The sequence below is a fragment of the Acartia tonsa genome, chromosome 11 (assembly GCF_053477335.1).
Source record: "Acartia tonsa isolate MP-2025a chromosome 11, ASM5347733v1, whole genome shotgun sequence".
Classification (NCBI taxonomy): domain Eukaryota; kingdom Metazoa; phylum Arthropoda; class Copepoda; order Calanoida; family Acartiidae; genus Acartia; species Acartia tonsa.
In genome coordinates, this window is record NC_137270.1 from 40,764,073 (window position 1) to 40,778,249 (window position 14,177).

Below are 14,177 nucleotides of genomic sequence, written 5' to 3' on the forward strand. Positions count from 1 at the left end.
CGAACGTTTGCCAGATATTCAGCCGGATACTGGTTATCCGGCATTAGAAATCAGCCAGATATCCGGTGTCCGGCCAAAAAGTATCCGGTCCAACCCTAATAAAAAAATGGTTATAAAGCGACAATTTCTCAGCAAATATCACAATTTTAATGAGTTTAAAATTCCAGTTTTTTATTCACCAAAAAGTAAATAAAATACGCGTATTTTTTGCTTTTAGATGAAATCCATTAGCGTAAAAACATCATAATTTAAACATTTAAAATAAAAAAAATATTTTGTTTGGCTTAAATTCCATCTTAATTTAAAAAGAAAAACAATTTAATCTTCAAAATTAAGAACCCCCGCCAAAAAGACTCCTCAAAAATGTTGATCTTTCAGACCCGCCGGATTCTGCGGTGTCGCCGCTCCTTCGCCTCATCGCAGAGCCTTGTCCTTGTTCCGACTTTGTTGGACTTCTGTGAAATGATTTTGGCATTTAGAAATGTTTCAACATTTTCCAGTATGGCTTCGAAACCGATCAATATATCTGCTGGATAAGAACCAGTTCTCAGCCATACTAAAATATAACCTATGGGCATGTTTCCACAAATAATAAAATACGAATTGTAAAATTAATACTAGTTTTATTACGGCCTTTTGGGTCTAACAAAACTGATCTTAATCTTATAAAATATAAATATCCATTAGGGTGGGTCGATTTTGGACATTTTTTTTCTGAGGCCAAAGCGGGGATCTGCACTCAATTTATATAGATATAATACACCTCTGGATGATTTAAAATTTATCCTAAGTCTTAAAACCGCTGACGACCAGACATTCAATTGTATAGCTATTTGTAAATGGGAGTCAAAAATTTATTGAATCAGAACTATGGCTTTATGGTGCTCCCTGGAAATGCTTTGAGGAGCTGAGTCAGGAACTTTTGTCCGTTTCAAAAAATCTCGTTCCTAGCCTGAGAAAATCTAAAAAACCTCTACAAATTGGACAATTCTCAATAAACCTTTAAAAATTTTGGTTTTTTAGTGATTTCTAAGGCTAGGAACGAGATATTTTGAAACGGACAAAAGTTCCTGATTCAGCTCCTCAAGGCCTTTCCAGGGAGCACCATGAAGCCATAGTTCTGATTCAAAAAAAATTTTGAATGTCGTCTTTGCATACTTATAAGTAATGAATTATATTTTTAAGTGGTCGTGTTCTAAAACTCAATTTTTTAAAATTCTTTTTCAGTCAGAAATGTTTTTAAGGTTAATTTTATCTGTTGCATATCCCCGCTTTGTCTAATTCCGACATGAACCCACCCTAATATCCATTTTAATATGCGTGTAAAGTTGTTATAAAGAAGCAGTAGGGACGGACTGACAGATTAATTAAATTAATTATAGATTAGCTTCGCTACTAAAAAATGATTAATTTTTTTATGTCAAAATTCCTTTTAGATTTTTTGGCGGATGTTGGACTTCTTTCTATGAATTCATTTTTAGCACCTAGAAAAAAATGATTATTTCGTGTAAAAAAAAGTAAGGTTTTAATGTTCGTTTGTCCGTCAAGATGTCAAAAACCGCAGGTAAAACACAGATTCATACAATTTAGGGAAGCATCACTTAGGTCCCATAATGGTCTTTTTAAAAATTAAAGTTTTGGCAAAGGTTTTATTCTATTTTAAGGAGCGATATAATCAAAGTAACTTTATCGTTTGGCATAGGTATTTTTGATATTACTTTATTTATCTATTTTTAGTTTCATTCAATTCTACATTAGAGTAAAACACTAGATGGAGAAGGGGACTCTCAATTGGGTCTTTGAAAATCAACCAATGGTGTCGGGAATATTAACACAGCCAAGCAGGAGAAAACAATTTCTACCAGACGAAAAGGTCATTGTAAAAAAAAGGAAAGGAGGGAGGGGGGGGGGGGGTGTTTATCTGTATATACATATATATATCTGAGATGGGTTTTTGAAAGATGAATGCCGCGTTTTTCCGACATTTTTTAGACATTGATTGATTGAACGAAGACGATAGGATTTCAACAGAGTATACAACTTAAGAATTCAAAATTTTAAAATTATTATTTTAGCCATTTGTATAATGTCTAATACAGCTCTAAAAAGATGCATTAATAAATATGCAGCAAAAATGGATTGAAGATGATTTGTTTTTCTTCTATAAAGGCCGTACCAACAAAAGCGAAATAATTAAATAAATAGTTGTATACTCTGTTTAAATTTTGCGAATTGAAAAAACGCGGCATTCATCTTTCAAAAACCCATCTCTGTTAATTCTATCTACGATACCTTTCTTACTTTTGGCTGATTTGCCCGGCGCAGGAATTTCCTCACTCTTCTCTTTAGATTTTCTTCCCTTCTTTGTCTGTTAAGATTTATATTTTTATACAATACAAGTTTTAAATCGCATTGTTTTATAGACAGCTTTCTGCGGAAATAAAAATAATAAGATTAAAACTAGTATTGGTAGCCCCGAGATGCCGAATGGCTTTACAAATAACCAATGTCCGACATTTTTCCGCTTGATACCGGCTCAGTGGTTTAGCCGTTTTTGGGTCTTTTTTAGGGAAAAATTATCAATAATTACCTATACCAATAAACTTTTGAAAAAATTCTTGTACCAACTGCTTAACATCTAGAACCGACTAAAAAAGCCTGGTAGACCCAAAAAAAAGGCCAAGAGTATAATTTTTATACCAAATAATGTAAAACTATCATTCAAAAAGTTGCCCTGAAGTAAAACTATCATGAAGGAGTTGCCCTGAAAACAGCCAAAAACCGGCTTTACGATTGAGCCGCCAGTCGTTACTTTTCCAACTTTTTATTCGATTTAGGAAAAATAGACCTAATTCTTTGCGCATTGATTACGAGATGGTTGCATTACCCCCCCCCCCCCCTCCCCCACAGTGGGATTTTTGGTCATTTTTTAAATTTCCTTAATTTTGAGTTAAATGTCCCAGGGGCTAGTATTACCATTCAAAAGTTGCCATGCAAAATACAGCCGTTTTGCTGAACGTGGTCAAAGAAATATTTTTAAAAAGTTAATTTTTTCATTAAAATCATCATACATTGCTTTTCCTACTTTTTCCTAGAATAAATTGGTGTAAAAATCTGATTAAATGATATGTAACAATATTTCATTGATATATACAGATGTTTCTACTTTAAAATGCAAAGAAAAATAAGAAAAGTTGTCATAAATCTGTAATTTAAAATCCAAGAACACCTAATATTGCATCTTAAAATAACATGTATTTTTTACGTTTAAAGGTTTTTCTCACTTGGGGCTACGAGGTGCCAAAAGTTATTTAGGCCCTGATTAAATTAAAGTATTCATAATTCAAGATTAGTTCATAACTCTTGGCACCTCGTAGCCCCAAATGAGAAATCCAGCTTAGAAAATAGATACTGTGAAGTTGTATTAATATAAATTAAATACCATTATGAAGTCAAACTACTAAAAATTGATATAATTTAATAAGACACATATTTAATCTTTAAAGGTTACCTTTCCGTTTTTAATAGCAAAGCTATTCTGTAAATGATACGTCCGTATGTCGGTACATCTGTCCGTTAGAAACATTATTAGGGAAAACATAAATTTCTCGGCTGCTATTTAAAAGACTTTTTTACCATACTAAGAAGCATCCAGATTATAATTTACTAATTCCTTAGTCTATCGGTAATGGTCTGACAACCAGTTGATTTATATTTGAACAAGGATGACAAAATTCATAAAAGCAAAGCTCTGAAACGGGGTGACAGACAAACAGCGTGAATATGTAAAATATATATAAATAAGTCTTGTCAAAATTGTGTCTAAATTTGTTGCAAAAGTTCTTAAATATAAAATACTGTTTAAGGGTAAGCGGACATTGTTAGGAATTGTTTATAGAGATGCTTCGCTTATAATATTGTACTTATAATATAAGTTAAAAATCAACATAAACGTATTGACATTCTGGTAATGATTATAGGGTTGATACGCTTTCCAAATCGTACAGAACTAATACAGGAATCAATAGAACAATTCTAACATGCCTAAGTTAACGAAAAAGCTAACGTTACGGACGCACGGACGCAGGGACGTACGGACTGACCCTAATTATAGAAATCCTAGACAGCTTTTTTTTTGGGTGGGGGGGGGGGGGGAAAGATTTACCTCATTGATGGTAATGCGCCCCTAGCATCTAGGGTATTCGAAGGGATATAGAAGGGCAGAAAAATAGCTTAAAACAATACCCAGGCTTATTTATAAAAATGAAATAGCCTAAAACCATCCTATAAGAAGCTTCCCTCTAAAGAACCATATCGGTTCAGTGGTGAGTGAGATTCTTCGCTACACACAAAAAAAAGCTTAGTACTTTATATTATGGGATATACTGAAAACATATATACAATGATTATTATGAAATAGTTTTAGTAACAAAGCTGCTCAATTTTTATAAATGTGCGTATGTCTTCCTTTCTGTATTTCTGAAACATTTTAATTAAATTTGATTTCTAAGCCACTATTTTTTCTGTCTGTCCTTTAACTTTGTATGAAATACTTAATTTATATTGTTCTTTCCTTTCAATGGCCTTGGTTTCTAAATTTATAGTAGTCCCTAAATCCACTTTCATTTACTGTATTACTAAAATATTCCATCCAACTATTAAAATTTGAAAATAATAAGGATGACAACATCCATTAAAGCGAAGCTCTGAGACGGTGGGAAAAACGAACATTACCACTTATAGATTGTCATAAATAATCAGAGCATAAATGTATAAAAGTTGAACAGAAATGTAAGTAAATTTGTTGAAAAACTTAATAATTACAGGATAAATTGCCATGTTAAAAGTGGACATTCTGGCTATGATTATAGAGTTGCTACACATTCTAAATCGTACGTAACTACTACAGGAATCACCATGCAAAGTATGATAAGTAAAGTTTGATAAGACAATTCTAACATGCCTATATTAACGAAAAAAAGTTATCCGTTCCAAACAGATTGACAGACGTACGGACGGACACTAATTATAGAAAAGCTTCACTTTTAAAAAAGATTTTACAATATAATAAGGATGACAACATCCATAAGTAATAAAGCACCAAAAAACTTGACATAAACAAAAAAGGCAAATTGAGTTATAGAGCAGTTTTTTAACATAAAAAGAGAGAGATAATAAGCAAAAACTCTTTTGAAGCATGACAGATAAACGGACAAGATAATGTATAGATTAGATGCACATATATTTTAGCTGTGAAAATTACATTTCCCCCATAGCGTTACGGACTGATATCATATGTTATATTTTTTTTAATGTTTAAAAAGTCATATTTGATAATTAATAGCAGATAGTTAAAAGAAAACGATCAACAAGGAAGTTAAAAAAAAATTTGTATAAGCAATACCACGATACATTAAAAAAAACTCTTAGATATCCTATAATATAAAGTAGTAAGATTTTTTTTGTCCAAAGATTAAGATCTCAGTGAATACTGAACCGATTGGTTTCTCTAAATTAACCCTGTGTTGGTTTTATGCTAATTTATTCTCAAATTTAAGACTTGGGATGGGTTTAGGCTATTTTTCTAGCGCTTCGCTGTCCCTTTAAATAAAAAGCCCCTGGAATCCAGAAGAATAGAAGAATATTTTTACTTAAAATCAGTATCGAATTGAGAATGCATATAAAATCTTGAAGAACATCACATTTTTATCCTATTTTGTATGGTGTATGTTTGCAGGGCTCGGCAGCCTGTATACCTCAGGAAAACCATTTACAATTTTAAATATCAACTGAAAGTTTGAACCTGACCCAAGTATAACAATCCCTCTTATCAAAAATCTTTTAAAGCATCAAAATGGGTTTAAATTTACGGCTTAGTCACAGCTGATGCGCAGCTGCCGAGCCCTGTATACTATTTATTGATAACTTAGAATAATATATTATGTATATTAATCATATACAGCTTAAAAACTCTCCAAAAGTTTTAATTGAGGTCTCAGTCGATGTTAAAATAATTTTTTTTAATATGAATAATATCAGAAATTTCGAACTTTTAACCATATGAGTAGAGTAGTTCTAGGGACATTTTTCTTATATAAAATCACAAAAATATGTATATAATATGTTATATTACATAAGCTATAACCTGTATATGAAAGAATTTAACTTTATTTTTAGATAAAATAAGCTTTTGTTGGTATTTGTGACTCATAAAGTTAAAAAATCCCCAAAACAGCCAAAAAACCCACTGTGTCCCCCTTACTACAGTCCTATCCAAAGACGTCCAAGGGTTGGGGTAAAGGTGCGATAGTATTACCCCCCTCAAACTTTGGAACACCCAATTCTACCCCCCTAAAAAATTAAAAGCTTTGACGTCACTGGTACTATACAATATGTCACCTGCCTCTAGAAAAATAGCCAACATAAAAAAAACGCTTATCTGTTATAAATATAATGAATATTTGTATAAAAAAACCTTTTTTGATTTTTGTTTTACATCATCAGAACTTTCATAACTTTCACCCTAAAAAAAACAAGAATTATACAAGGTGTTTTTTTAACAGAACAAAAATATTGCTTAATTTAACACACTTGCCATTGACAGAAGTTAATAATCAATATCTTAATTTCTTCATTGGGTTGGGGAGTTTTGTATAAGAATAAAATGTTTAGCGATTTTAAAAAATTATGCCTTAAAAACTGGTTTTTCCAAAGTGCATATTAAATGAAGATTTTTGGATCATGACCAATTAAAAGAGTGTGCAAAAATGCGTCCATTCTTAAATTCAAATTGCACGGCTTGTGTTAATAGTAGAAAAATGTTATGCATCATTCTGTTAAACTCTAGTTCTTGGATATTTAAGAATAATTCCTGTGCTACGTACAGTTTAGGAGCTACGTGTTAAAATGTCCCAACTTACTTAAAACTTTTCAACCATTCTCACATTTTCCAACGTAGCTTCTAAACTACAAATAGCATGAATATGATACATATATTTCCAAAAAAAGTTTATGACGATTCTAACGGTAAGCGTAACATTTTTCTACTATTAACAAGAGCCGCGCAATTTTAAAACACACGCATTTTCCCCATTCTTTAAATTAGTCATGCTGCATGGATGTTGTCATCCTTGTTATCATACTGTATTTATATAAGTAGTTCCTTTTTATACAGGAACTAGCAGCTGCGCCCCTAGCATTTAAGGGTTTTTTTTATTCCTTGGGGTAGAGAAAGGGGGATAATAGCCTAAAACTATCCCTTGACTTAAAGCTAAAGAATAAAATAGCCTAAAACCATCCCAAGATCTAAGTGAAGCCTTTCTAGTCAATTCAGTAGTTACTAAGATCTTAAGCTTCAGACAAAAAAAGCTTACTACTTTATATGATAGGATAGATGTGATACGCCTGGCATAGCAGAGAATTTGTTACCTCTCCAATGGGCGTGTTCTGCATAAAGATGAAGGGTCTTCCTCCTCCCCCTTCTTTCACTTCTCCACTCTCCTCTGAAAAATCAAACAAAATCAATCAAAAGGGTGTCAACAAGGGGGGTATTTTTAGTATAAAATTTTGCCCTGGACGTTTGGGCTAGTTTTTATGGTTATCAATCCAATTCTTTTTGTAAAATGTCTCATGTGTTTGTATATACCATTAAAACTTTTAAAATTGAATTTTGCACTTTTCTCCAAAGGGTCTAGTGGGGAAAATCACCCACCAAAACACTAAAAGGGGTAATTTCATGAAATGCATTTGAACTTAGTTCAGTGAACCGCATATTTTTTCCTGGTTAATTGGTTAAACTACATTTATATGGCATATATTTGAAAGAATTTCAATTTTCTACCACGTATTTTGAAAATATCAAGACTTGAAAATCGTCTTTTTGTGATATATGCAATTGAAAAAGATGATTTTCAAGTCTTGATATTTTCAAAACTACGTGATAGAAAACTGAAATCCTTTCAAATATATGCCATATAAATACCTATAGTTTAACCCACCCATTAACTAGCAAAAAATATGCGGTTCACTAAATTAAGTCCAAATGCATTTCGTGAAACTACCCCATTAGGTACTAAAAATACTTAGAAAGATATCGAGCTGATTTTTAATAGGAAACTATTTAAACATAACTGAAATAAATGGTAGCTACAGATTTTATTTACGCACTATCCTTCAAGGTGTTTTTGAAAGAAAGTGCCAAATTTCAATTTTCAAAGTATATACCTATTTAGATCCAATCATATATAAGAAATTTTACAAAAAGAAAAGGATTTATAAAAACTATAAAAACAAACCCAAACGTCAAGGGAAAAATTTTATTCTAAAATTTCATTTCCTATAAGTGGTTGAAACGTTTGGACACTCAATTTATTGAACAAAAACAAAAAAAATCAATTTAAGTCCCCAAAGTTGATAAGCCAACCAAAAAGAAGTTCTTATAAAACTTTGGGGACTTGTGTAATTAGAGTGCAATGTTTCCTCTAGGGTAACCGGATATCCCTCGTCAAAAATCAGCCGGATATCATGTAACCGGATAGTTTTAATATCCAGTATCCGGCCGGATATTGAAAATGACAGGATAACCGGCCAGACCAGATATCTGGCCCAACCTTAGTCTCCTCCAACCTCCCTGGATCGTACCTGTCTCTTCAGCTTTTCTCTTCTTGGCTTTCCTAATGTTTGATTGGAAATGCTCGGCTTCTTTTTTAACCTAAAATTTATTAAATGGGAATTATTTTTTTTTAAACATAAAAATAATTTGAAATTATTCTAGGGGTGTTCAATTCAATCTGCACAAAATTAATTTTTTCCTCTACTGCAAAATTTTTAAAATTTTTTTCTCGTGCCTATTCATACGAATCCAGTGAATAGGAACCGGTTCCATACGAAAAAACTATATTTAGCATCGTATTATATCCAGCTTTCTACGAATATAAAAATGTACAATCATAAGATTAAAGCCATTTTTTAGCCCGTGCCTTCGGAACCTCGGGGCTAAAAAAAACAGGTTTTAATCTTATAATTCTACATTCTATATCCACGGAAAGCTGTTTATAATACGATGCGAGAAATAACTATTTCCCCTCCTAGTTTTTTCCAGCAAGGAAGGGGATAAAATGGAAAAATATTTTCAGAACTTTTTATTTTATTTATATTATCCCCCCTCCCACATATTTAGTTTTTTTTTCACCAAAAAGGGGAAAAATTGGAAAAAATGCTTTCACGTTCCCCTGATGTTTACATTCCCCCCCCCCCTCCCCCAACCACATATTTTTTATCCTCCCCCCCCTCCCCTTTAGCAGGGTCAAATTTGGATGAAGGAAGATCTCGATCATAAATATTTTCGGATAGATTCACCCTCTCTCTTTCTCCATTCCCTTTGAACTGGATGGTTCTGGATTGTCTATTCCAAAACTTGTTAGCGATAAGGTGTTTATACAAGTGCGCCAATGTTTTTTTTTTATAAAATTGTTAAAAAATGACATCTGTTTGGTTTTCCTTTGCAATTAAGCTTTTTTTAAGGTACAGGGAAGGTTTTAACTATTTTGGGAGAGCGTATCTCCACCCTCCCAATTTAAAATCACACCCCCAAATTTTTTTTCTGAATATTTCTTATTAAAACTCAAATTAAAAAGTAGAAGGGCGGTTGACTTATCCCCCTCCCACATTAAGAACACCTAGAGGCTTCTTGGGGGCGTCCGTTGCCCCTAGTCTTTCTTAAAATAAAAGCTATGTCTTGCGTTTTTTTCAATTAGGTGTTTGATCACGAATTTCATATGGTAAAAATATTTTTCTTATTTAATTGTTATCCTAATAAGATAAAAGTTATGCTTGAAAATTGTTTTAATAGCTATTATTATATGTTGCATTTTTAGATAAACGTCAGAATTTGCGTCATTTGCGTCATTTCTATTTCAGATTTTTATTACCCGTCATCCAAATTTGCAGAATATAAACCCCTGAATTATTTATAACCACATTTATGTTTTACTTCTATCAAAAAACCTGATCCTTAAAATTTTCATTTAGTTTAATATTTTTTTTTGCTGTTGGTGTAAGAGAATTAAGAATCCTAATCCGGAATCTAAAATTGGCCAAAAATTAGGCGGATTCCGGATTCGGATTGCCAACCCTAAAAATTGTAAATATTAGATTTTACCCCTTAAACCTCACATTTTACCCCCCTCAAAATAAAAAGCTTGGACGTCCCTGCCCGTCCTTCTAGGCTTTATAATTGTAACCTAACCTGATTTATTTCATTCTTCATCTGCTGCCGCTTAGCCTCGTTCTCGTAGTTCAGTCTTTCACTCAAATGATTCCATTTAAACCTGACAAAATAATAGTTACTTATCGCATCGTATTATACGACTGTTTTCCGCTGATATTAAAATGAAACATTTTAAGATAAACAAAACATTTGTGTAAGCCCCGCGGGACAAAAGGGCTTACAAAGTATATTTGATCAGTATGGCTGGGAACCTGGTATTCTAATCCTGCGGATATTAATCAGTTACGAAGCCATACTGGAATAGTTATTTCTTTCATCGTATTATAAAACGGTTTCTGTTGATATAGAATGTACCATTATAAAATTAAAACCAGTTTTTTAGCCCCGAGGTGCCGAAGGCACCGGCTAAAAAACTAGTTTTAATCTTATGATTGTACATTTATATATTCGTAGAAAGCTGGATATAATACGATGCTAGACTTAGTTTTTCGTATGAATGAGATCCGGTTCCTATCCACCGGATTCGAATGAATACGAGAAATTAGATTATGAATAGCTCAGGGATCCTATTCCCAAGGGATAAATATGGAACCCACAAATTTTAGTACAAACCAAGTTACTAAACCCTGAACTACTCTATTATGCAATCTACATTTTCCTGGATATTTTGTCTATGGTAGTCCATAAGTGTACAGCTTTATAGTACATTCTATTTGTTAAAGAAACATTTATGATAAAAAAAGATTCTTTTATAGTAAAATGCTTGTATATGAATCAAAAACTATATTTTTTGATTTTTTACTGATCCACTGTATTATGCAAATCTAAAACAAATCAATGAAAAAACGTTTTTTGCACTTTTCTCCTCTTTTAAAGATTGATTCTGATAAAATAACAATTTTTAAGGGATTATTATGAAATATAGTATAAGGTAGAAATTAATGGTTTTTCTACATAAATAAGAAATATTTGAAAAAAAGATATTCGATCCCTATCACTTTAGAGCAGTGTTGCGGAGCCGTATCCGTAGAGCTGCCATATTTTGCTGGAGCCGGAGCCGTAATTTTCGTTAAAAAACGGCTTTGGCTCCGGACTAGATAAATAAAGAGATTTTTTATAAATCATAATTTGGTAACTCTGTTTTGTCATGTGCAAATGCCCCTTTCAAGTTTTTCAAAACGATTTTTATCAAAAATTGAACTTTTGAAACCTTCAAAAGTCAAAAATAGACGTGGAAAAAAATATGTAGCGTTTTTCTTGATTTTAGGTTGGAGCCGGAGCCAAATAGAAACAATGTACTGTAAAGCAGTACACTTATGGACTACCCATAGACAAAATATCCAGTAAAATGTAGATTGCAAAAAAGAGTGGTTCAGGGTTTATAAACAAAATTACCCTTTCCCCCCAAGGTTGTAATTTTTATGCTTTTCCCCCCTAAACTTATGTTTTCAAAGACTTTGATATTTGGCATGGCAGTTGCACAGTATGAAACTAAAGAAACGGCGACGAAACCGTGGCTGCCACCGAAAACCGCTGTATTCCACCGATTGTTTGATAGTTTAGACAATTTTAAATCATTTAAAACCAAACAAACCTTGGCAAATATTTGATATTCCACAGAGAACTATAACTTTTGGATCTCATCTTTCCTCCAACTAAAACAAATTGTTTATTAAAATCTCGTCAACTGCAATAAGCGTTTTTATCAACTTTAGCATTAGACCTACAAAGAGACCGGACAAATCTAACAAGTCTAAAGCTATCCGTTACGTATATACGGACTGACTCTTTTGCTTTTATAATTGTCATTGCTAATAAATATTGAATATACGTGGATATTAAAACAGGAAAAATTTGTCGTCAATTTAGGTTGCTAACATGGACATCATTTATTGTTCAGTTCGTTCATCCAATAAGAGGCGAGGGGATGGGGGGGGGTGTTTGGTGGGATTGTTATTCTAGCCAGCTAAAAGTATTACTTTATTAAAGTACATGATAATCTGGTGTAAGATCCAGGTGATTATAAATCCATAATTAATATTACCTTGCGTACAGTTTATCTGTTCTGCAACTCTCCTGGCAATTTTCTTACTCATAAACTCTATCCATCCTTCAGAGTATCTTAAAAACAAACATATTACATATTAGATTTATTCCCTTTGATAGCCAATTAGACACATTGAAACTTCTAACCTAAGAAGGATTTTGCAGCAGACGATTATTTTTGTTTATATTAAGTCACATATGTATATAATAGAAAATAGGGTTGGGCTGGCGCTGGATATCCAACCGAATACCGGATATCCTGATGATTTATAATGCTAGATATCCGATAAGTTGCCGGATATCGAACGTTGGCCATATGATACGTGAACCGCATATTTTTTCCTAGTTATTGGGTTAAACTACATTTATATGGCATATATTTGGAAGAATTTAAATTTTTTGCCACGTAGTTTTTAAAATATCAAGACTTGAAAATTGTCTTTTCGTGATATATGCAATTTAAAAAGAAGATTTTCAAGTCTTGATATTTTAACCCTTACAGATCGGGGGGAGGGGGGGGAGTCATATTGACCCCCCCCCCCTCTATTTTTTCAATGTCATTTTTCTTGTAGGTAAGATAGAGACTTGTGACTTCATGACTTTTCAAGTTTAGTAATTATACGTCGGCAAGAGTTGATTTTATTAGGATATCTGGTCTGTGTCGGTCGTGGTGTCCGGTCAAAGTCGGTTGGGTAGCACCAAAATTTAAAAAAATTCTAAATAAATCTTAATTTCTACATTATGACTTTGTATATATGGTAGAAACCTAAATTTTTTTTGGTGAATACTGAGATATCAATGACCTTATGAGAAAAGTGGTGGGGTCATCTCAAAAAACGCCTATCTCAGAAAACGCCTATCTCAGAAAACGCCTATCTCAAAAAACGCCCATCTCAGAAAATGCCTATCTCAAAAAACGCCTTTTTCATAAAATGCCCACTACATTTTTAAAAATAAAGCCTAATTTATTAATAGTATTCAAAAGAATAATAAAATACTTGTCATTCATGATCTCTTATTTAAAACACAAATAAATAGTTACCAATTCAACCATTTTATAAACTATGTACAAAGATGGATAAAATGGTAAACTAAAGAGTAGCTGCTATATTTAGAGAAAATGGGCAGTTTAAATAAATGGGAGAACACTATTGGAGAGAGAACTCATTGAAGGAAAGAGTTTAATTATTGAAGCTCATTCAAAAGTACATCATTTTTTAATCTGGTAAGAATAAGAAGGAATATAGGGATAAGACATTAAAATAACCTCACCCTATTTTTCCCCTAAAATGTATAATTTATAATGATTAGGTATTCTAAACTATTTTTTTTATTTTGAGGAACAGCTATCTAATTCTGATAAGTTTAAAGCATATCATACTCAATAAATATTTTGTATATTATTTGTGTATTTTAATAATTATATAACATGAATCTAAAATTTCTTTCAAGCATAATAAAAACTAGAACATAATTTCGTGTTTTCCAAACTATTTATTCCTTCCTTACACCCTACCCAAATTTCACAACCCCATTTTAAAATTCACCCAACCAAAATTCTACAACATCTTTATGATTATCTCTTAACAAATTTACTAGGTTTAGTCATATTTACAACATTTCAACCTGATATTCTGTTAATTCAAGATATTAGGTCAAATAATAAAGAAAATAAATAAAAAGTATGTTTTAATAGAGCTCATAGTTGTTCATCTTATGTAATAACTGAAAAGTAAACTGGGTTGTTTGCAGTAGATATATGAAAAAAATAAAAAATAAAAGATGAATTGACTATGTAAAAGTTTTTGATATTCAATTGTGATCAATTTTCAAAAAGCAAACCTTTAGTATGTTGTTACTCAAAAGGCTTACAAAAATAAAAAGTGCCTAAGGAATGTACAAA

General features: G+C 32.2%; 1 protein-coding gene across 4 annotated transcripts in view; it reads right to left on the reverse strand.

Annotated features, from left to right (window-relative positions):
* Positions 1-227: 227 nt before the first annotated feature.
* LOC145332299 (uncharacterized) overlaps positions 228-14,177 on the reverse strand; it is a 32,718-nt gene continuing 18,768 nt past the window's right edge. Inside the window, exons 4-12 of one of the 4 annotated variants that reach the window (XM_080177266.1) lie at positions 12,273-12,349; positions 11,823-11,883; positions 10,247-10,328; positions 8,641-8,710; positions 7,429-7,502; positions 6,476-6,523; positions 2,302-2,368; positions 1,430-1,484; positions 228-455 (exon numbers count right to left, since the gene is read on the reverse strand). In XM_080177266.1, the coding sequence (XP_080033392.1) occupies positions 332-455; positions 1,430-1,484; positions 2,302-2,368; positions 6,476-6,523; positions 7,429-7,502; positions 8,641-8,710; positions 10,247-10,328; positions 11,823-11,883; positions 12,273-12,349 (658 nt within the window). In that variant the 3' untranslated portion in view covers positions 228-331. Of the gene's footprint in view, positions 456-1,429; positions 1,485-2,292; positions 2,369-6,475; positions 6,524-7,428; positions 7,503-8,640; positions 8,711-10,246; positions 10,329-11,822; positions 11,884-12,272; positions 12,350-14,177 lie in introns of all 4 variants that reach the window. The other 3 variants (XM_080177265.1, XM_080177268.1, XM_080177267.1) reach the window with 3 other exon arrangements.